This window comes from Monodelphis domestica, chromosome 2 (assembly GCF_027887165.1).
Source record: "Monodelphis domestica isolate mMonDom1 chromosome 2, mMonDom1.pri, whole genome shotgun sequence".
Lineage (NCBI taxonomy): Eukaryota > Metazoa > Chordata > Mammalia > Didelphimorphia > Didelphidae > Monodelphis > Monodelphis domestica.
This window is the reverse complement of record NC_077228.1, coordinates 488,294,412-488,316,575: the sequence shown is the minus strand read 5'-3', so window position 1 is coordinate 488,316,575 and position 22,164 is coordinate 488,294,412. Positions and strand designations below refer to the sequence as shown.

General features: G+C 37.2%; 1 protein-coding gene across 3 annotated transcripts in view; it reads left to right on the top strand.

Annotated features, from left to right (window-relative positions):
* CD58 (CD58 molecule) overlaps positions 1-22,164 on the top strand; it is a 150,916-nt gene that overhangs the window by 18,593 nt on the left and 110,159 nt on the right. For all 3 annotated transcript variants that reach the window (XM_056819253.1, XM_007485256.3, XM_007485254.3), the window contains exon 3: positions 16,336-16,635. In XM_056819253.1, the coding sequence (XP_056675231.1) occupies positions 16,336-16,635 (300 nt within the window). The remainder of the gene's footprint in view (positions 1-16,335; positions 16,636-22,164) is intronic.

Genomic DNA, 22,164 nt, shown 5'->3' with positions numbered 1-22,164 from the left:
AAATGAGGCAGTATTTATAAAGTGCTATGGAAAATGATGGATGGTGAGGTGGGGCGGTGGATAGAGTGCTGGGCCTGAAGTCAGGAATCCTCATTTTCTTGAGTTGAAAGTTGGCCTCAAATACTAGCTGTGTTTCCCTGGACAGGTCACTTAACCCTATTGACCTCAGTTTCTTCATCTGTCAAATGAGCTGGAGAAGGAAATGACAAACCACTCAGTATCTTTGCCAAGAAAACCCCAAATGGGGATCACTAAGAGTTGAACACAACTGAAATGGCTGAGCAATAACAACAATGTAAATGTTTTCATGATTTAAATACTTGCATGTACCTTTCCAGGTATTATTTCCCCTTCTGCAATGTAATCCAGCCAAACTCTCCCACATGTTTCTTTTAAAAAAATAAAACCCTTACCTTCTATCTTAGAATTTACAGTAAATGTCAATTCCAAGACAGACAGAAGAGTGGTAAGGGCTAAGCAATTGAGGTTAAGTGACTTGCCCAGGGTCACACAGCTAGGAAGTGTCTGAGGCCATTTTTGAATCTAGGAACTCCTATTTCCAGGTCTTCCTTTCTATCCACTGAGCCACCTAAATGCCCCTTTCCTCCATGTTTTTAACTTATTTCATTCAATTTCCTTGTTTCTGTGTATTCCCTATTCCTGAAACCCATTCCTAGCTCCCTTTTGCCTCTTAGCTTCCTTTCTATCCTAGCTCTGATATTTTTTCCAATAGGAAGTCATCTTGCCTCCTGAAATTATTCAGTATTATTGTTTTATACTTTGTATTTACTCATTTCCTGGTTTGCAAAAAGAGCATGTATCAGGAAGTGGATACAAGTATTATTGCTTTTTGTTTTAAAATAATATTTTATTTTTCCCCTATGACATGTAAAAACAACTTTTTAACATTTGTTTTTTAAGTTTTGCATTCCAAATTCTCTCCCTTTTTCTGACCCTCCATCCCTCCCTCTTTCCCTGAAATGGCAAGAAATCTGGGATCGATTTTTATCTATGTAATCATGTAAAACATTTTCCCATAGTAATCATTTTGTGGAAAATACTCAAATGGAAAAAGTGAAGAATTTGAAATATAGCATATTTCAGTCTGCATTCAGACCTTCTCAGAGGGCAGGTGGCATTTTTCATCATGAGTTTCTGGAATCTTGTCTTGGATCATTGTATTGCTCTGAATATCACAAGTTATTAACAGTTTTCATTAGGAAACATTGCTGGGTTTAGTTAGGTGGCTCAGTAGATTGAGATCCAGGCCTGGAGATGGGAGGTTTTGAGTTCAAATCTGGTCTCAAACACTTCCTATCTATGTGACCCTGGACAAGTCACTTAACCCCCTTTGCCTAGCCTTTACCACTCTTTTGCCTTGGAATCAAAACACAGTATTGATTCCAAGACAAAAGGTAAGGGTTAAAAAAAAAAGGAAATATTGCTGCAACTGTGTACGGTGTTCTTCTGGTTTTATTTACTTCACTTTATATCAGTTCATGCCTTTCCAGATTTTCCTGAAATCTCCCTATTTGTCATTTTTTATAGCACAATAGTCTTCCATAATGATAATATATCACAGCTTGTATAGCCATTCCCCAATTGACTGACAACCCTGCAAATTTCAATTCTTTGCTCCCCAAAAAAGAGCTCAGTAAATATTTTTGTGCAGATATAGACCTCATAATAGTATTGATGGATCAAAGGGTATGTCTAGTTTTAGCATAGTTTGGGGTTTTCTTGAGCATAGTTCCAAATTGCTCTCCAGAATGGTTGGATCAGATCACAATTCTACCTACAGTGTATGTGTCCCAATTTGCCTACAGTCCCTCCAACATTTATCGATTTTCTTTTCTGTCCTATAAGCCAATCTGATAAGTATAAGGTGGTTACCACAGCATTGTTTTAATGTGTGTTTCTCTAATCAAGAGTGATTTAGAGAATTTTTTTTCATTTGATTATAAATGGCTTTGATGTCTTCATCTGAAAACTGCTTGTTCATATCCTTTGATCATTTATCAATTGGAGAATTATTTTTATTTTTATATATTTTATTTAGTTCTCTATATATTTGAAAAATTAGACTTTTACCAGAGATACTTGCAAAAATTTTCCCCAGCTTTTTATTTTCTTTCTAATCTTGGTGATATTTGTTTTATTTGCACAAAAATTTTAAATTTAATATAATCAAAATGATCCATTTTACATTTTATAATGCTCTCTCTTGTTTGCTCCTAAATTCTTCTCTTGTCCATAGAGCTGACAAGTAGCCTCTTCTAGGCTTCTCTAATTTGCTTATGCATCACTTTTTATATTTAGATCATATTCCCATGTTGACCTTATCTTAGTATATTCTGTGAAATGTTGGTCTAATTCCAGTCTGTTATATAATGTGCTAGTTTTCCCAACAGTTTTTGTCAAACAGTGAATTTTTATCCCAAAAGGTTGGATCTTTTGATTTATCACACACTAATTCTATGGTCATTTATTAGAAGGTTTTGTATACCTAATCTATTCCACTGTTCCACCACTCTTTTCTTAGCCAGTACCAGATTGTTTTGATGATTACTATTTTGTAATACAGCTTGAGATTTGGTACTGCTAGGCCACCTTCCTTCACATTTTTCTCATTGATTCCTTGATATTCTTGACCTTTTTTTCCTCCCAGATAGATGTTAAATATTGCTGTTGTTGAGTCCCATCTGGCTCTTGGTGAACCCATTTGGAGTTTTCTTGGCAGAAATACCAGAGGGATTTACTTCCTTCTCCAACTTATTTTACAAATGAGGAAACTGAGGCAAAGTATGCTAAGTGATTGGTTGGAGGTACCTAGCGACTAAATATTCAAAGCTGAATTTCAATTCAGGCAAATGAGTACAGTCTTATCATTCCATCCACCTGTGTCATCTAACTGGCCTATCATAAAAAATAGTAAATCCAAAGTAATTAGTTGGAATGGGGACTTAGAGCCAGGAAGAGTTGAATTCAAGTTCCACTTCAGACATTAGTTAATATGTAGAGATAGATAGATAGGTAGATAGATAGATAGGTAGATAGATAGATAGATAGATAGATAGATAGATAGATAGATAGATAGATAGATAGATAGATGGATGGATGGATGGGTGGCTTAGAGCACGTCTTTCAGTGGTGGGAATCTCAGACACCAGAAGCTGGAAGCTACTCCTGGAATTAGATTTTCAACCTCGTGAACAGTAGGTGTGTCTCTTTTAGCTAAAATAAGTCCATACCTCTGTGCTGAATCTCTTTGGAACTTACAGACACCTAGTCTAGGAGGGATCAGTGTTTAGAACTAGATGATGCCCTTTTATCTTCATCACTCTTCTTTCTGCTTATGACTTACTCATCATTCCCAGAAATCTCCCTTTTCAGGGCACATACATTACCTGGGAAATATATTAACCCATTGATGCCATTATACATTAATAGACTATTTTATCCATATCATCTGTTCATCCATTCAAAAACCATTATGTTCTTTTTGGGAGGCATCTGTTAAGTACACGAGGCAACTCTCTCATTTCATTGTTCATTGGCTATGAGAGGGGGGAGGGAGGAGGAGAGGGAAAGAACATGATTCATGTAACCATGGAAAAATATTCTAAATTAATTAAATAAAAATTTTAAACAAGCAAACAAACAAAAAGACATATACAAGGTAAACTGGAGATAGTCAACAGAGGGAAGGTAATCACATTTAATGATGGTTGGAAAAGACCTTGGAGGAAGTGAGATTTCTACTGAGACTTGAAGGAAGCCAGGGAAGCAGGAGGCAAGAGATGATGATGGAGAAGTATGAGGCATAAGAACAGCCAATGAAAATGCCCTGAGTTGGAAGGTAGATTGTTTTGTGTTGGCTACAGTAAGGAAGCCATTCTAGATTTGAACCCAGGATCTCTTAGATCTAGGCCTGGCTCTATATTCATTGAGCCACCTAAGTGCTGTTACTCCTGCCCTTTAGAAGATCAATGGAAGATAGTCAAATTGAGCAGAAAATTGAGGCAGGGAGACCAATGGGCAGGCTATTACAATGGTCCAGACTGAGATAATACAGGCTCACTCTAGGGTGCCAACAGTGTCCAAGGAGAAGAGGGAATCCATTCTCATCTACTGTTTTTGGCCAGTTGTCTAGTGAAGACCTACACACCTAATAAAGCTCAAATTAATCCTCCAAAAACATCTCTGTGTTCTAAAAGATAAGGGTGCCATCCTGACATCTTGAGTCAAGGAAGGCAGACTAATTCTACAAGGGGCAACATAGTAGAGATACCAGGGCATCGTGTGGCACTGAATTTGCGGTGATTGGGGCAAACTGAGAAATGACAAGGATATATGAGCTTTTGTTGACTATCGTCCATAAAGGCTTACTTGTTCTTCACTAATCTAGGATGCTTTCATTTGAGGCATAGATGACCTTCTTAAGAACGGTTTTTACATAGGAGGGAAAATAAATTTGTAGATTCATAGTTATTGCATTTGCTACTTAATAACCTTTTAAATATTCCAATGATGAGCCCTATCCCACTAAGCCTTAGTGGTACCTATGAATAGAAACCTAAGTAGGAAGGAAGGGGGCTTTTGCTTCTTAATGTAGAATGTATTGGATGGCATTCCCAGGGTTGATTCCTTTCCTATTCCAGATATTCCCTACTCTCACATGAGCAACATCAGTGATAGCCCTGGCTGCCTCCCCTTCTGCAGGTCCCTAACTCATATTCCACTTGTGGAATTTCATTTCTACTAGTTCTTTTCAGGGGAAATTTTATTTCTAGCCTTAGAAAGTTTGTGATGCTCTGGGCAGCAATGTCTGCCCCAGAGGTTACCTCTATTTCCACCCAGGAGCTCCAGGTATAGAATTACTCTTTGTGGGTCTGACTTTGAAGTCTCCTTTAATTCTTAGTGTAGGGAAATTGTTCATCGTTTTTATTACCTCTGCTCCCTGAATTTGCATGTAGATGCTAGAGGCCATGGATTTTATTACTGACTGGATTCTTATGTATTGTCTCCTAGGAATTACTGGTCTTCTCTTCTGCAGTTCTTTATTCTATCTGCTACTCTCAGGCCTATTTCCTTCCTATTATTTCTTTTTAGATTAAAGTCCTTTAGCTCAGAATCACAAGACTAGGTAAATGTGGAATATTGTTATTGTTATTGTTAGGGTTTTTTTTTTTACTACCTCTGCTTAGGTGTATGCCATCCCTAGCCAAAAGTTTTCCATTCCTATATTTTAAACCATTGTCCTAAAATTGAAATCCAACTTTTGGACTTACTCTTAACCAGCTAGTCTCTTACTCTCCAGTTTTAGTAGTGACAAAAATGCTCTCTCTTTCCCTAAGATTGTCAGAATTTTGACTTCATGATCCTTATCCTGGTTCTTTAGGGTAATATCATTTGTCCCCTCATGAATCTCTAGGAGTGGCTCTGAAGAAATGATGGTTGTGAGGAGGATGTTGTGGTAGGATGCTTTGTTTGATGATTACAAAGTATCTTCCAACTCCCCACTTCCAACGAAAGCCAGGAGTAACTTTCCTTCACCAAGCCAGAAGGTAGAAAATCTATTTATTTGTCTTAAAAATCACAACCAAAGTAAGGATTTGTAACAAGGATGCCCTGAATCTAAGGGAACTATTTTACTCCACCCAGGACTCTATATCCACCTCACGGCAGAGCCTTCAGTTTTTCCAGCCACACTTAACTGCCTAGCACCTACTAAAAAAACCCAAAACGCCATCTGAATATAATCTACCTAAAATCCTTATTCAATTAACTTAATTTGATAAAGATATCTCAAAGTACATATAGATTCAGTCAGCCAAAATGGCAGCTGCTAACTGACAATCAGGTAGCCCAGAGTCCAGTCAAATAGCTTTAAATCTTTCTCTTTCTCCAAAACAGATCTATAAGCTGCTTCTTAGAAATGACTTCTCTCAATCAGGAAGTAGAAAACCTCTTCAGCTGGTTTTCAAAGTTCTCCCTTTCACCAGTCAAGAGTAAAGTCTCAGAAGTCTGTCTCCACCAGCCACCAAAGAGAGAAGCCCAGTGAATGAGTGACTCAGTGAGAAGAACTCACCAACTGACAGAACCTTTTCCTGTGTTCTTCCTTCCAAGTTCTGGCCTTGCACTGATCTCTACCTTGCTTGTCCCCTCAGAGATATCTTTATCAAACATCTTATTTTAATCAATATCCCAATTTCCTTATTATAGCTCCCAGAATTGGCAAGTCTGCTGGCTTCAGAAGAATTCTAGTTCTCTTTACCCAAAACCCTTGTATCTAATATTTGATTCTATGTACTTATTGGTCTCCTTCTTCTCTTCCTTACCGGTATCATGTTCTTCCTTTCTTCTGCCTTATAGATTTGCTAACTCTCAGAGGTAGAAGGGACCTCAGTGGTCATCAAATCCAGCCCATTCCCAAAAAATTATCTCCTCTACAAACATCCTTAAAAAGTGATGATGACGGGAAAGAAGATATCAGTACTCCTTTTGTTCCCTTTAATAACTTTTATTCCAAGTCTTGTCCTAAGTGTTGGGGCTAACAAGAAAACCAAAAATCAGACCCTGATCTCCAAGTTCTTTCAATCTAAAGAGAAAAAAACACAGTATGAAAAGAAGCTGAAATTGGGTGGGAGATGAGCAAGGTGGGGACAGATAGGATCTGGTACTAAAAAAGTGTGAGTTTCTGGTTGATGTGATCTTGCAGAATGTTGAGCTTCCAGAAAGCCTTTTCCAATCCCTTTGAATTCTAGTGCTTTACCTCTGTTGCTTATTTCCTATTTATCCTGTATATAGCTCCTTTGTACATAGTTGTTTTCATGTTGGTCCCTGATTAGACTTTAAGATTCTTGAGGATAGGGACTGTCTTTTGCCTTTCTTGATATCCCTACCCCTTAGCATGATTATCAGCACATAGTAGATGCATAATAAATGCTTGTCAACTGTTGGGTCGTCTAGGAGAATCTCTTTTGTTGTTGTTGAGTCATTTCAGTCATTTCTAATCTGTGTGGCTCCTGGCAAAGATACTGGAATGGTTTGCTGTTTCCTTCTCCAGCTCATTTTATAGATTAGGAAATTGAGACAAACAGGGTTAAGTGACTTGCCCAGGGTCACATAGCTAATAACTGTCTGAAGTCAGATTTGAACTCAGAAGATGTCTTCCTGGTTACAAGCCAGGTGCTCTATCCACTGTACCACCAGACTAGCAGTCTGGTACAGCCTACTGCAGCCTGTGAATTTCCCTCAGCTTCTCATCTTTTCTTCCTCAGTTTCTTCTTGAAGCTCATTTTTAATTCTCCCTGTTAACATAGAGGATAGAGATGTTATGTATTCCTTCAGTCTTGTCACTTTCACATTTCTTCCTGTCAGTACTATTGAGTTAAATGGATGCCAGTTATCTAGCAGAAATCCAGTGATCTAATTAAATCTACCTACCTTGTTTCTCTTTCTCACTGATCTCCATATATCTCCCAGTATTTCCCTTGTCACCAGGCTGTCTGTCTCCTGAGTGAAGTCAATGTATTTAGCTGGTAGCAAACATAAGACACAACAAATAAACATCCAGAAGCAAATGGCACCCAATCCACAAGTAAAAATCTAATTATCTAATTAGAGCTACCTTCCTCTTTATTGTGCCACAGGCAATAGAGAGAAAAGACTTGAGCAACTGATTTGTGAATTAAGATAATTTGGCACATCTTTCCATTTAATATATACCAGTCACAATAGGGAAAATCAATTTGTGCATTTATTAATTAGAGTCCTTCCTATGGATCTATTGTGAAAAATAAGCATGTGTCTTTGCCTTGATTAAAATTGCCTTTTTATAGTAATGTAAGGGGAAGGGTCTGCTAAGAAACAGGAGCTCTTGGAATTCAAGCATACTTATGCAAATCCAAAAATCTTATCCTGTATTTTTAGGGACTAATGACTAGCAATGAATGGAAAACCATAGTTACTAATGATGATAATAATTATCATTGTAATGATAATAATTAGTATTGTAATTATAATATCAGTTAACATTTATGTAGTGCCTTAAAGTTTGTAAAGTACTTTACATATTTTCTGTTATTAAATGATATCCACTATGATATTATCTCATTTGATTCTTACAACAACTCTGTATGGTAGGATTCATTGTTATCCACATTTTACAGATAACATAACTGAGGCTGAGAGAAAAATGACTTACCTAGAAAAACCCAGTTAGAAAAGAGTCCAAAGCAGGATTTGAACCCAGGTCTTCGTGAGTCCAAGTCTAGTAAAAGTAACTGAAATAACTGAAAGGGGAAAGAAAAAGAGAGAGGAAATAAATATTTATATGAATAAATAAATATATGATATTTATATGATAATAAATATAAATATACCTGTTCCATGCCAGATGCTATATTAAGTGCTTTACAAATGTCATCTTATTTGATCCTCACAGAAATTCTTCAAGATAGGTGCTATTATTCTCCCCATTTTACAAATGAGGAAACTGGCACAAATGGAGGCCAAATGGTCACATAGCCAGTTAAGTGTTTGAGATGGAATTAAAAAAATTTTTTAAACCTTTATCTTCTTTCTTAGTATCAATTCTAAGGTAGAAGAGTATCAATGCCTAAGCAATTATGGTTAAGTGACTTGCTCAGGGTCACATAGCCAGGATGTATCTCAGGACAGATTTGAACCCAGGTCTTCCTAACTCCTCCTCTAGTGCTCTTTCATTATGCTACCTACCTGACCCACTCCAGATGTAATGTAAACACAGATTTTCTTGCTCTAGGCTCAGGGTTCTAGTCACTTCATTATCTAGATGATTAGAGATGACAAGTCAATTATATTTATTTATTTTTTTGCATTTAGATTCTGCCAAGATGTAAGAAAAATTATTAATATAATGTCATAAGGAGAAATATGTGATGTTATTTAGATAATTATGGGAGTTGAGAAATATCAGTTCTCCTTTTTATTCCCTTTATCAATGGATAGATGAAATAGAATAAATTTGTTACAATTTTATTGCATAAAATATTTTCTTTTTAAATTTTGTTTTATTCATGGCACTACATCAATTTCTCTGCATCTGCCTCTCACCCCCATCAGAACCCTTACTTGTTATGAATTAAACTGTTCAGAGAAACCTAATGACAAGATGATCCTGTTTCACATTCAAGATTCCTTTCCTTCAGCTCTCCTGACTATGAAGGAAATGTACTTCATCTCTTATTTGTGACCACAAGTGACCATTAATTGATTTTTGTCTAATTCCATGATGTTCATTTTGCAGGATCATAGTCCTTGTGTATTCTGTCCTCTTGATTCGACTTTCCTCACTTGACATCAGTGAATACATCTTCCCACGCATTTCCCTGAATGTCACATCATTGTCACTTCTTCAAGAAAATGATGATCCAATGCATTTATAATACATCACAATTTATTCAGCCATTTTTCCAGTTGCTGGGCACTCACTGATTAGTTTTTGTTGTCACAAAAAGTTCTGCTATTTATATTTTGGTAAATATGGGCCCTTTCTGTCTTTGACTTCATTTTAGCTTATTTGCTTGATACTAGAGATTGCTAAAGGTGTGAAGAGGTTAGTTACCTTTTGGCATAATTCTAAATTATAAAACTGGTTGTTCAGTCATGTCTTATTCTTCATGACCTCATTTAGGGTTTTCTTGGCAAAAATACTAGAGTGGTTTGTCTTTCCATTTCTAGCTCTAGATGTTTCCTCCAGATGAGGAAACTGAGGCAAACAAGGTGAAGTGACTTACCCAGGGTCACATAGCTAGGAAATGTCTGAGGCCAGATGTGAATCAGGTAGATGAGTCTTCCTGTCTCCGGACCCAAAGCTTTATCCACTGTGCCAACTAGCTGCTGATATTTTCTATGAAAACGGTAGGATATACAAATTGCATTTTCTCAAGTGTGTAAGTCTTAAAATCTGAGTGATGGGAAAGACCTCAGTGGCCATCTAGTCCAAAAATCTGTTTTTTTGATACACTCAGCAAGTGGTCAATCGGATTTTGTTTGAAGACTTCCATGGCAAGGACAGGCATGACAGGGATTATCCTTCCTAGGAGAATCTACTTTCAGATGGTAGTTTTTACTGTTCGGAAGTTTTTCCTTATATCAAGCTTCTACCTGTTGTTTCTAGTTTTGCCATCTGAAAGCAAGTAGAATAAGTAACCTTTCTTCCATATAAGAATCCTCTAAATTCACAAAGAAGATTATGCTCCTCATTCTCTATAACAGGAACTCTGCCATCATCTCACATCTTTTCTATAACAATAGCATTGGAGATGTTGTTAGATGTTTCACTGAAATCTATTTTCTTCTAGGTTTCTTCTCTACCCATCTAGTAACACTCTTAAAAACAGAAATGAGATCAGTTTCGAAGTTTCTGTTCTTGATGAAGTCTCTCTTGATTGGCTCCTTGAGATTACCATTTCTGTGTTTTTGAATTTTGTTATAAAAGGAAGTCACATACACTTATCTGTAAGTTGCTGAATGAATGAATAAATATTTTATTAAGCACTTATGATGTTATAAACATTGTGACAAGTGCTATATGGATACAAATTCAAGCCAGCAAGACAATGTTTCCCCTCAAGGAATTTATGATATTCTAATGAATAAAATAGCTTAGAAACTCTAGTTTAGCACATGATAAAGTAAAAGCCCCCTTTGAAACTTTGGAAGCCAGGAGAAGAATCTGGGGGATTCCAGTGGGAGGGATTTGAGAAGAGTTGAAGTAGAGGCAGCATATTTGGGAAATGGCTGGAAAAGCTACATTATCTTTCTTTTTTTCCTTTTTTTTTTAAATAGGAATACATCTTTCTCTACTCCTATAGTATTTCTCTTGTTATCTTGCATTTTTCTTTCCTTTTTTTTTTAAACCCATATCCTCCTGTTTTAGATGCATTACTGTGTATTGGTTCCAAGGCAGAAGAGTGGTAAGAGCTAGGCAATTGGGGTAAAGTGATTTGCCCAGATCACAGAACAAGGAAGTGTCTAAGACCAGATTTGAACTCAAGACTTTCCATTTCTAGGTCTGGCTCTCAATTCCTCTGCCCCCCTTTTAATATCTTTCAAAAATCCATCTATATCAGCTTCCTTAGAAGGAGGGAGGAGACAAACAAGCATTTATTAAGTACCTACTCTGTACCAGGCACAGTGCTAAGAGCTTTAAAAATATTACTTCATTTGATCTTTAGAGATTTCCTCTTTTACCACATTTTAATTTTTCTTTCTGACCCCAGAATTTCATTTCGGAGAGCTTCCCATCCCTTCTGGATTTACTTTCCCATGAATTTTGTAATCCATGAAATCTTCTGTATCTTTGGAAATCCTAGTGCCCACCCTTCAGAGATATTTTGAGGACCACATGAGATAACAAATATAAAATATTTTATTTACCTTTTACCTATATAATATATAATAATAGCTATTGTCTTTACCTTCAAAACCTCAAAAAAAAAAAGGATTTGAAGGGATGGACCATTCCATGATTTATTCTAATAGCCTACAGAGGATAATGCCTTTGACAAGAGCTACCAATCACTGGAGACCAATCAAAGATATTATTCCCTTTATTTTCTCAGGAAGGGTCTTGATAGCAAATTGATATTCATGGGAAATATCTCTTTCCAACAAGTGTCTACCCTCAAATTTCATGAATTTGGTTGAGGAAACTCTAGATTAGTTCAAAGGTCTCCAGATCAGATCCCATACCCATTCCCATTCCATTTAAAAACATGAAATCAAGAGGACAGTCCCTCCATACTAATCAGTTTGATAAGACATGAGAGGAATAGTCCAAGAAGATGCTAGACAAAGCAAGAGAATTCTGACCTGTTATTAGAAATGCTATAGGATAAAAAATATGGAAAATTTAAGAACTGGATGACTTGTGAAATCAAAATTATGAAAAATCACTTCAGCCTAGCAGAAGGGCTAGGCAATGGGGATTGAGTGATTTGCTGAGGATCATATAGCTAAGAAGTGTCTGATGCCACATTTGAACCCAAGACCTCCCTAGGCCTGACTCTCAATCCTTTGAATGAGGCATTTATTAAGTCTTTACTCAGTATAAAGAATTAGGACAAATAAACCAAATTAGATAGTTTTTATTCTCAAGTAGCTTACATACTAATAGAAAGAAGGAACATATATGAGGGTCCAGCTGCAGGGTAGATAGAAAGAGACCTGATGGTCCTTAGGGTTCAGGAATACAGTTATAGTAAAAAGATTTCTTTAGTGGCATTTCTATGAATAAAACTATATCTGTTATGTTGAACCATTCACCAATGACCAGGCCTTTGATAATGAGAACAAGCACTTGCCAGGCACTGTATTCAACAATGATTGGCTACCTGGTCGTGGAGTCTAGAAAAAAGATCCCAGGTTCATTTGGGGTACTCCTCTTTCTTGATATCTAGAGCTTACCTCTGTGTGGTGGCAATTGGTCAGCATTTGGCTTCAGTGGTGGTGAAAATGTTGGGCCCCTTACCTACAAGGATAGCTCCTGTGGATAATGCCTTTAGGGCCAGACTAGAAGCAGAACTAGTAGCCTCCAGGGCACTGCTATTCCTAGCACTGTTTGGTTCAGAGTTTTAGTCTGTTTCTACTAGGATCTGAGTTGAGTTGGTGATAGTGGTTTGACTTTGTTGGCACATACCACCTCTTTTCTCTTTTTCAGGATTCCTTACCACCTCAACTGGCTTATTTGCTTCTTCCATTGGTGGAAGTTGATTGGGAATAATGAGAGTGTCAGAGATTAGGGGGAATTGTTTTTTCAGAAGAGTTACTCCCTTGAATGATGACAGTATGTATATATGTGGAGGGGATCAGAGAGTGGCATCATTCGACATTCTATAGAAATTTAATAAACATTCCATCTATTTATTGTTCACTCATTTTTCAGCTGTGTCCAATTCTTTGTGACTCTGTTTGGGGTTTTCTTGACAAAGATACTGGGGAGTAGTTTTCCATTTCCTTTTTCAGCTTATTTTACAGATGAGGAAACTGAGGCCAACAAAGCCAAGTGTCACACAGCTAGTGATTAACTGAGGCTAGATTAGAATTTAGAAAGAGTCTTTTTAACTCCTGGTCTGGCACTGAAATCTACTATGTCACCTAGCTGCCCCAATTCAAGCCTTTATTTTATTTATGACTTTATTGAAATCATTGATTTAAAAAAATATTAAGGCAAAATTGAGGGGCCACACAAAGTAGTGGAAAGGTCATTACACTTGAAGCCAGGAATACTTGAGCTCAAATCCTGCCACATTCAATTATCTAGCTGTATGACCCATAATTGCTTTCCCCTTTGGTTTCCTTATGTCCAAAATAAAGGGGTTGGAATGGATGACTTCTAAGGTTCCTGTCAGTTCTAAATCCTTGGTGCCATGTTCCTTTACTAAACAAAATTCAGCCAAATACGGATCCCTGGAAGACTGGCAGATATGTCTCTGAATAGTCTAACTCCCCCATTTTATTGATGAAGCCCTTAGAGGTTGGCCAAAGTGCTAGACCCAATTTAGTGGCAAAGCCCAAATGCATACTCTGTGCTCTTTCTTCTATGTTAAATAGCCATGGATTATTATATTAGCTATGATCATTCTAATACTGGTTATTAGTAGTAGTCGTCTGCTAATTATTAGTATTATTCTAACAATAGTATATTAATCATTAGTATATAGTTAGTAATTATTATATTAATTAGTGTATTATATTAATTAGTATATTAATGTTATTGTCATTCAATTGTTCAGTCATGTATGATTCTTTGTGACTCTTTTATGAAAATTTCTTCACAAAGATATTGGAGATGTTTGTGATTTCCTTTTTTAGTAGATTAAGGTAAATTACCCTAAATTGCTTGGGGTCATACAACTAGAAGGGTCTGAGGCTGGATGTGAACTTGGGTCCTTCTGATTTCAGGCCCAGCTGCTATTCACTGAACCACCGAGCTGCCTTCATAGTAATATATTAATAATACTATAAGTGGCAGCTCATAGTAGGCCATTTCTCTCTCTCTCTCTCTCTCTCTCTCTCTCTCTCTCTCTCTCTCTCTCTCTCTCTCTCTCTCTCACTCTCTCTCTCTCTCTCTCTCTCTCTCTGTCTCTGTCTCTGTCTCTGTCTTTGTCTCTGTCTCTGTCTCTCTCTGTCTTTCTTTCTCTGTCTCTGTCTCTGTCTTTGTCTCTCTCTGTTTCTGTCTCTGTCTCACTCTCAAACCATACAATCTAGATGTGTGTCCGGTTCTGTAGCCCTGGTCACCTAGGATGGACATTTTTCTGAGATGACTGGGTAGAGAGAATGACTAGTACCCTATGGGTCCAGACTAATCTTTGCTGGGCACTGGAGGGAGAATCAGTAATTTAGCTTTTAAGGGCTAGGGGCAGCATAGCAGAGTGCATGTAATAGGAGATTTGGAGTCAAAAAGACCTCGATTCGGATCCAAGGGTATATAACCAGGGAGAAAACCCTTCATATCTTTGAGATTCAATTTCCTCATCCACAAAATTGGGATGATAACACCTGTCGTAGTTACCTGGCCGAATTGTCATTAGAATCATATTATATCACAGCTGAAAATGACTTTGCAAGATTTAAGGCACTATATAAATGCTAGGTTTTATTTTTTAATTAGCTTTTATTTTCAGAGATCAGCCAAGATAATTTTCATAATGCTTTTGATGAAGAGGCCATATGGCATAATGAATAGAAATCCAGCTTCAGAACCAGGAAGACCTGGGTTTGAGTTTTGCTTTTGATATTTATTGGCTTTGACACCCTGGATAAATCACTTCATCTCTTAATGCTCTGCACAATTCACTGAACAAGTAAATAGTCTTCATCTATATCATCAGTAAAAAGAAAAAAGATTTCTTCATTCAAGGAGTTGCCCATCCCAATGAAATCACAGATCCAGCCCTCCCTATCCTTTGAGGCAAACTAGTCAGGTATAGGAGATGGCTTGTGCAATCTTGTTCCCCATTTCAAGGATGGACTGGTCTCTCATCTCTCTACCAGTGAGTGGTTAGTATGCCTAGCTTCAGTCTTCTGAAATAAGGATTGAATCCGCTGCTGTATAAGGTTACGTAACCCAATGCTATGTGTTGGAACAGTTCATTATTGATAGTATAGATAGATAGAAAAGGGAAAAAATGCAAACATGGAAATAGACAAACAAATCTTTGAATATTTGTTTCTATGCAAAAAAGACTTTGAAAAAGGCTCCTCACTAGTTTTCTTCAAATTTCATCCCTACTTCTCTTTTCCTTCCTTCCTTGCTTTCTTCCTTCCTTTCTTTCTCAAAGTTCTTTCAATTCTGATTATGTTTGGAAGACATTTCAACTAGCTGATTATCTGTCGTTAATATCTATATTTTTTAAAAAACCAATTCACAATTTATTTATTTTTTAATAATTAATTAAAATTTTTTTGATTCTTTCCCACACTCATCTTCCCCTTACCCATCAAAAAGGTACATATGTGAAATCATGGAAAACATATTTCCACATTAGCCATGTTGTAAGGTGGGAAAAGGGAAGAAAAATAAAGTTAACACCTATTTTTCAAACCTGATAATTTCCCTTTTAATTGAAAATGTTCTTGGCATGAGCAGTATGGAAATGTATATTGCATAAAAGCACTTTTATAATTTATATTAGACTATTTTCTCCCTGGGGGCAAGGCAGGGAGGGAGAGAGAGAATCTGAATCACAAAATATTTGAAAACAGTTGTCATTGTGGGCAACGAGGTAGCCCAGTGGATTGAGAGCCAGACCTAGAGACTAGAAGTCCTGCGTTCAAATTTGGCCACAGACACTTTCTAGCTGTACAACCATGGGCAAGTCACTTAACTCCCCTTGCTTAGGCCTTGTCACTCTTTTTCCTTGAAATAAATACATATTAATCCTAAGACAGAAGATAAGGGTTAAAAAAAAAGAGGAAAGAATACAAATTCTTTTTTTTAGAAACAAAAATTGTTTCTACATGTAATTAAAAAATATACTGAAGTGTGTTCCAAGATGCAGGATGCACTTTAATGGATGGTGGCTTGCCAGGGTATACCAAAAACACTACCCATGACGCTTTTAGATTTGTCTCATTTTCTCTGCAGGGCTGAAAGCCTTTACAAGTAGGGGCTATTTAATGCCTTCTATTTCCCACACATAGTGAGTGGTTAATTGATGATGATGTTAACTGCTTGAACTAGACATCATTTATGGGGGAGGAGGACAGATCCCAAGAGGGGTGACCATATTATTAACTTGTGTATAAGCTTTTATCTCATCCACCTCTTTCTGTTTTTCACAGATTCTGGCATGTGTGAACGTAACAACATATTTGGCCTCAGGAATGAGAGTGTTACACTTTCACCATCTCATAAAACAAAGTTTAAAGATATTACCTTGAAGAAAAATAAAGATAAGGTGGCAGAATGGCTAGAGAATAGCGGCTCACTTTGGAACTCTATATCCTTTAAAGGAAGGATTACATTAGACCCCCAGTCTGGAACTTTTACTATCCTACGAGCAGAGGCATCTGATGAAGGCCAGTACGAAATCGAATCATCAAGTCTTCCAGCAAGTGAGTCCATGACTCTTCATATTGTAGGTAAGTAGCACTTTCAGTTTATAGACTTGCTTTGGACTCTAAACTCAGAGGCTCTCTGGTTCTCCTCTTTCCTCTCCATTGAATATTGCAACCTGCCTGTCCTTTGGCAGTAAGTCTTTGTGAGTTGTGGTGGACAAAATCTTTCACCTTGTGGTGGTCCGTTTTCTGGTAATAAGCCTGTCCACGTGCATAAGATATCCTTAGAAAGCACTTAGGAGATCTGGATCTGAAATCTTTCTAGCTTGGCCAAATCTTCCAGAACATGAAATTGGCTAATAGAGTCTTCAAGATTTTGAGCTTACTGTCACACTGTGCTACATACTAAAGACCACATACTATACTTGAGGGAAAGATGAATGAGCTGGAAAAGGAAATGGCAAACCACTCCATTATATTTGCCAAGAAAACCGCACATGGGATTGTGCAGTGTCATGCACAACTGGAAATGACTAAATAAAATTTTATAAAAATATTACAAAGGATGCATTTCCTACTATTTTAAGAGACCTATGGAGGTGGAGCCAAGATGGCAGATAAGGTACATGGACCTATCTGATTGCTACCAAATTACTCTCCAAAAAACTCTCTCTCTTTTTTTTTTAAACCCTTACCTTCTGTCTTGGAGTCAATACTGTGTATTGGCTCCAAAGCAGAAGAGTGGTAAGGGCTAGGCAATGGGGGTCAAGTGACTTGCCCAGGGTCACACAACAGGAGAGTGTCTGAGGCCAGATTTGAACCTAGGACCTCCAAAAAACTCTCTTATAAAGCCTCAGAACAAATTCTGGTAGAGCAGGATCTACAAAAAGATGGAGTGAAAGTGAAGTAATTTTTTAGTCCAAAACAACTTAGAAAACCAGCATGAGGAATCTAATACACTGGTGTGGAATTGAGACACAAACCCACTGTTGGGGAAGTTGTGAAGTGATTTAAACATTTTAGAGAACGATTGGACCTATGCTCAAAGGGCTGTAAAATAGTATATGCCCTTATTACATATTACGACTAGGCTTTTGTCCCAAAGAATTAAAATGCAAAAAGGATAAAGACTTATATGTACAAAATATTTAAAAGAGCTTATTTTTTTTTTGTGAGGGCAAAGAATTGGAAAGGGAGGGGACATCCATCCATTGGGGAATGGCTAAGTAAGTTATAGTATATGATTGTAATGGAATACTATTGTGCTGTAAGAAATAACAAGTAGGAGTAGCTCAGAAAAACCTGAAAACACTTACACAAACTGAAGCAGAGTGAAATAAGCCGAACCAGGAGAACATTGTACACAGTGATAGGAATACCGTATGATGAACAACTGTGAATAACTTAGCTGTTCTCAGCAATACAATGATCCAAAACTATCCCAAAGGTCTCATGATAAGAAATTCCATCTGCTTCCAGAGAAAAATTGCTGATAGAGCAAAGCAAACCTTTTTCACTTTATTTCTTAATTTTTTTGTTTGGGTTTCCTTTTGTAACAGTTAAAATTTAGGGGAGACTGAGGCAGGTAGAAATTAGTTTCTCTCTGCAAAGAGTATTATATTTTATGAGGTTTATTAAAGGTTAAGGATTAAAGAAAATTACAGAAGAAGAAAACACGTGTCTAGACCCACAGAGAGGCTTAGACACAACCTCACCTACATTATGAAAACAGCTGCGTCTGCTCCAAAATGGAAGTCCAAAAGACCCCTCAGTAGGCAGAGAACTCTTTTAAACAATCATTTGTGTTCTCGCCCAGGTGAGAATTCAGTGTGATTACAAAGCATTCTGGGGAAGTGGAGCAAAGGATTCTGGGGATTGGAGTCCTGGATTCGAGTCTATTTTAGCACTTTGACAATAGGACTAATATAGAAAAATATTTTACATGATTATACATGTAATATCTATGGGAGATTACTTTCTATCTCAAGTGGGACTTGGGAGTGGGATGGGGAGGGAGGGAGAGAATTTTAGACTTAATAGTCTTTTTAAGGTTGGAAACTGTTTTTACATATACTTAGGGGGAAATTTTAACCTAATTAAAAAAAAAAGACCTTTACAAAGAATAATATATGGAAATGAGAAGAATTTGACAGATACAAGACATTTTTAGGCAAGAGTTCCTTTTCTTAAAACTATCTTTTGGGGGGGCAGCTGGGTGGCTCAGTGGATTGAGAGACAGGCCTAGAGATGGGAGGTCCTAGGTTCAAATCTGGCCTCAGCCACTTCCTAGCTGTGTGACCCTGGGCAAGTCACTTAACCCCCATTGCCTAGCCCCTACCATTCTTATGCCTTGGAGCCAATACACAGTATTGACTCCGATGGAAGGTAAGGGTTTAAAAACAAAACAAAACTATCTTTTGGGATTTGGAGTGAAGTAGGAAAAGTATATGTGCACATTATTTCCCTGCTTGAATATAAGCTCTTTGAGGGAAGAGACTGTCTCATGCTGGTATTTGTATTGCTAGTGTGTGTTTACATAGTAGATGATTTGTAAATGCTTATTGATTGATTGTTTAATTGAACTAGTGTGGTATGGGTTCTGACAATAACATCCTTGAATAGAGAAGAAAAAGTTCTTAAGATCCTAAATCTAAAGCTGGAAAGGAGGCAATCTGTTTCAACCCCTTCACTTTACAGATTAGGAAACTGAGACCGGGGAAGATCCAAACATTTACCCAACCATTCTCACTTTGCTAGAATTCTTGGTAAACCATGTTATAAAATCTTAACCTCAGTGTAGAAAATCTATTCTTTTATACCTTCCTACTTGTTTTCTATGTGCCGGACCCTGTGCTAAGTACTTTACAACGATTATCTCATTTGAACCTCATGACAATCCTAGGAGCTAGCTCCTTTATTATATCCATATTACAAGTGAGGAAACTGAGGCAAGGAGAGCTTAAATTAGTTGCCCACAATCACAGAGTGAGTATCTGAGGCTAGATTTGAACTCAAGTCTTCCTGAGTCCAGGTCCAATGCTCTCTCCATTGTACCACTGAGGTACCCCAATTGTACATACATTTTATATGTACAGTTTTTTTCCACATTTGTCTCATTGGAATAAGAATTTTTGAGGTCAGGGACCATGTTTTTCACTTTTTTGTACCCCTAATGCTTGGTCAAGTACCTGGCATAGACTGAGAGTATGAGTTTCCTCATCAATAAAACAAGGAGATTGGATCAAATGGCCTGTGAAGTTGCTTTCAGATCTCAATCTGGATTTCTAGGATTCTTGCCCACATCTTTGTGTAAATCTGCAAATCCACAGAACACATTGCAGGCCTTCCCTTAGGCTATCCATCTGTTATCCCTCAGTTTCTTTCTGTGACTGACCTCACTTTTACAGATAGAACGTATTCTTAAAATACCAACTTTGCTACAGTCTACTTATACCCACTATGTCTCTTTCCATTGATCTCTGGGTCACCAATAAATTTGATTTTTCTGAGATCATTGATGTTCCATGATTTATAACCACATAGCAAGCCTTGGAACATGGATAGATTTTCAAGGCAGTGAATGACTTGGGATCATGGGAAATGCTATAAAATTTGGTAATTGAAATTTGTGTTTCAGGAACCCTAGCCCCATTAAGACAGTGTATTGTATGGAATTGGAAGGACCTGGGTTCAAATCTTACCTCAGATACTTCTTAGTTATATGATCCTGGGCAAGTCACTTAATTCTGATTGCCTAACCTTGCCACTCTTCTGTCTTTGAATTAATACTATCATATGTGACAAGGAAATCACTTTTAAAAGACTGATATATATTAATTTAAGGTCGCCAAGGAATTCAGCTATGTAATTCCTAAATGAAAACTCAAGTCAGCCGTCAACCTTTTATGGAGTTTTAATTACAAACAGGAGGAAGAAAGGAATTAGAGATAGAGAGATAGAGGTAGAGAGAAAGGGGAGAGAAGGGAATAGGGCTTAAATACCCCTTCTGTTTAGGCTGGGCCAAACGGCCCAAGCCCTTAGATAGCTGGGGCAAAGAAAGGAGATCAGTCCCTATTACTCACGTGACCAAAATGGAGAAACAGTCTCAGAGGCCCCCACCTTCAGCTTCCTTCAGAGCAAGCTCCTCAGAGCACACTCCAACCACTCCGACAAACTCCTAAAAACCCACCCCTGAGTCTTCAGACCCCTCTCTCTTTAAGGAAACCATCCAAGTTCCCTCCTCTCAGTTCTCACCTCTACCAATCACTGTCCATCAATTTCCCTGTGCCAATGGAGGCTCTAGCTTAACCCAGGACCGCCCAGAGGTCTCTGGCTTTGCACATGTCTGTTGAAGGTCATATTTTCAAATAATTACATTTTGATCTATGCTGCAGCCCTTCCTCAATCCTGTTAGGACTGAGTAGGGTGGAGATTGATTCCAAGTATCTCCATTGTATCAATTCTAAAATCAATCATGACTCAAAGAAATTCCTGTTCTATGCTTAAGCATAGGTCAAAGTCCTTTCCATTGTTCAGCAAAGGGTTTCTGTCCTAAAGTAATCTTAAGAAGGGAGGAGGGGGAAACTCTCATGCCAAAGGGGTTCACATTCCAATAGCCAAGACCCACTATCAATAGGGAATTTTTCAAGTATGAAATTTCCCAATGGTGAAATTTCCAACATTTATAAGTCTAAGAAATTTTGAGGTTTACACATAGAAGGTAAAGGTGCAGGGGAAAAAAAGACAGTGTACTGTAGTAAAAAGATCATTAGACTAGGTGTTAGAGAACCTGAATTCAAATCCTATCTCTGCCATGTACTCATGTGGTCTTGAACAAACCACAAAAGTTCTGCAAACCTGTTTCTTTATCTGTAAGAGTAGTTATGGCACCTCCCTTAAAGAGATATTCAGAGACCCAAATAAGGTAACAATAGCAGACTTTAAAGCACTATATATACATTTTTAATAGTTTGTTTTATATTATATATGTTTTTGTTTTATTTATTAATATATTATTTAATTATTAATTAATTGTGATATTAAATACTATCATATGTGATATATAATATAATCATAATATAATACATATGAAATAATTATATTAATATAGTAAATTATAGCAACAAGAATATATAGTATAAATATATACTATATATACAGTAAATATAAATATTGTATAGGTGTATTAATTAATATATTAATATTTTATTAATATAGTAAACATCTGTATTTATATATGTTTTCTATTATATATACATATATATTTTAACTGCCATTAGTTAAGGGTTATACATTTAGAACTGGAAAGGACCCTAGAGGTCAAGAAGTCCAACTTGCTCATTTTATAAATAAGAAAAATGAGGCATGGAAAGATTACTTGACTTGCCCAGGGTCACAGAACCAGCAAGGGGCATCCGGGAGACCTAACCCTGGGTCTTGCTGCCTCCAAATCCATTACCCTATCCACCATGCCACTTTACTGTTAGTGGTGAAATTTTTAGGCACGGCTACCCTATGAAACTGATAATTATAGAATCTCAGAATGACCTAATCCAACCCATTTTGGAGGGGGAAATCCCTCTCTATGCTGAAAGTCTCAGGACTCAAAGAGAT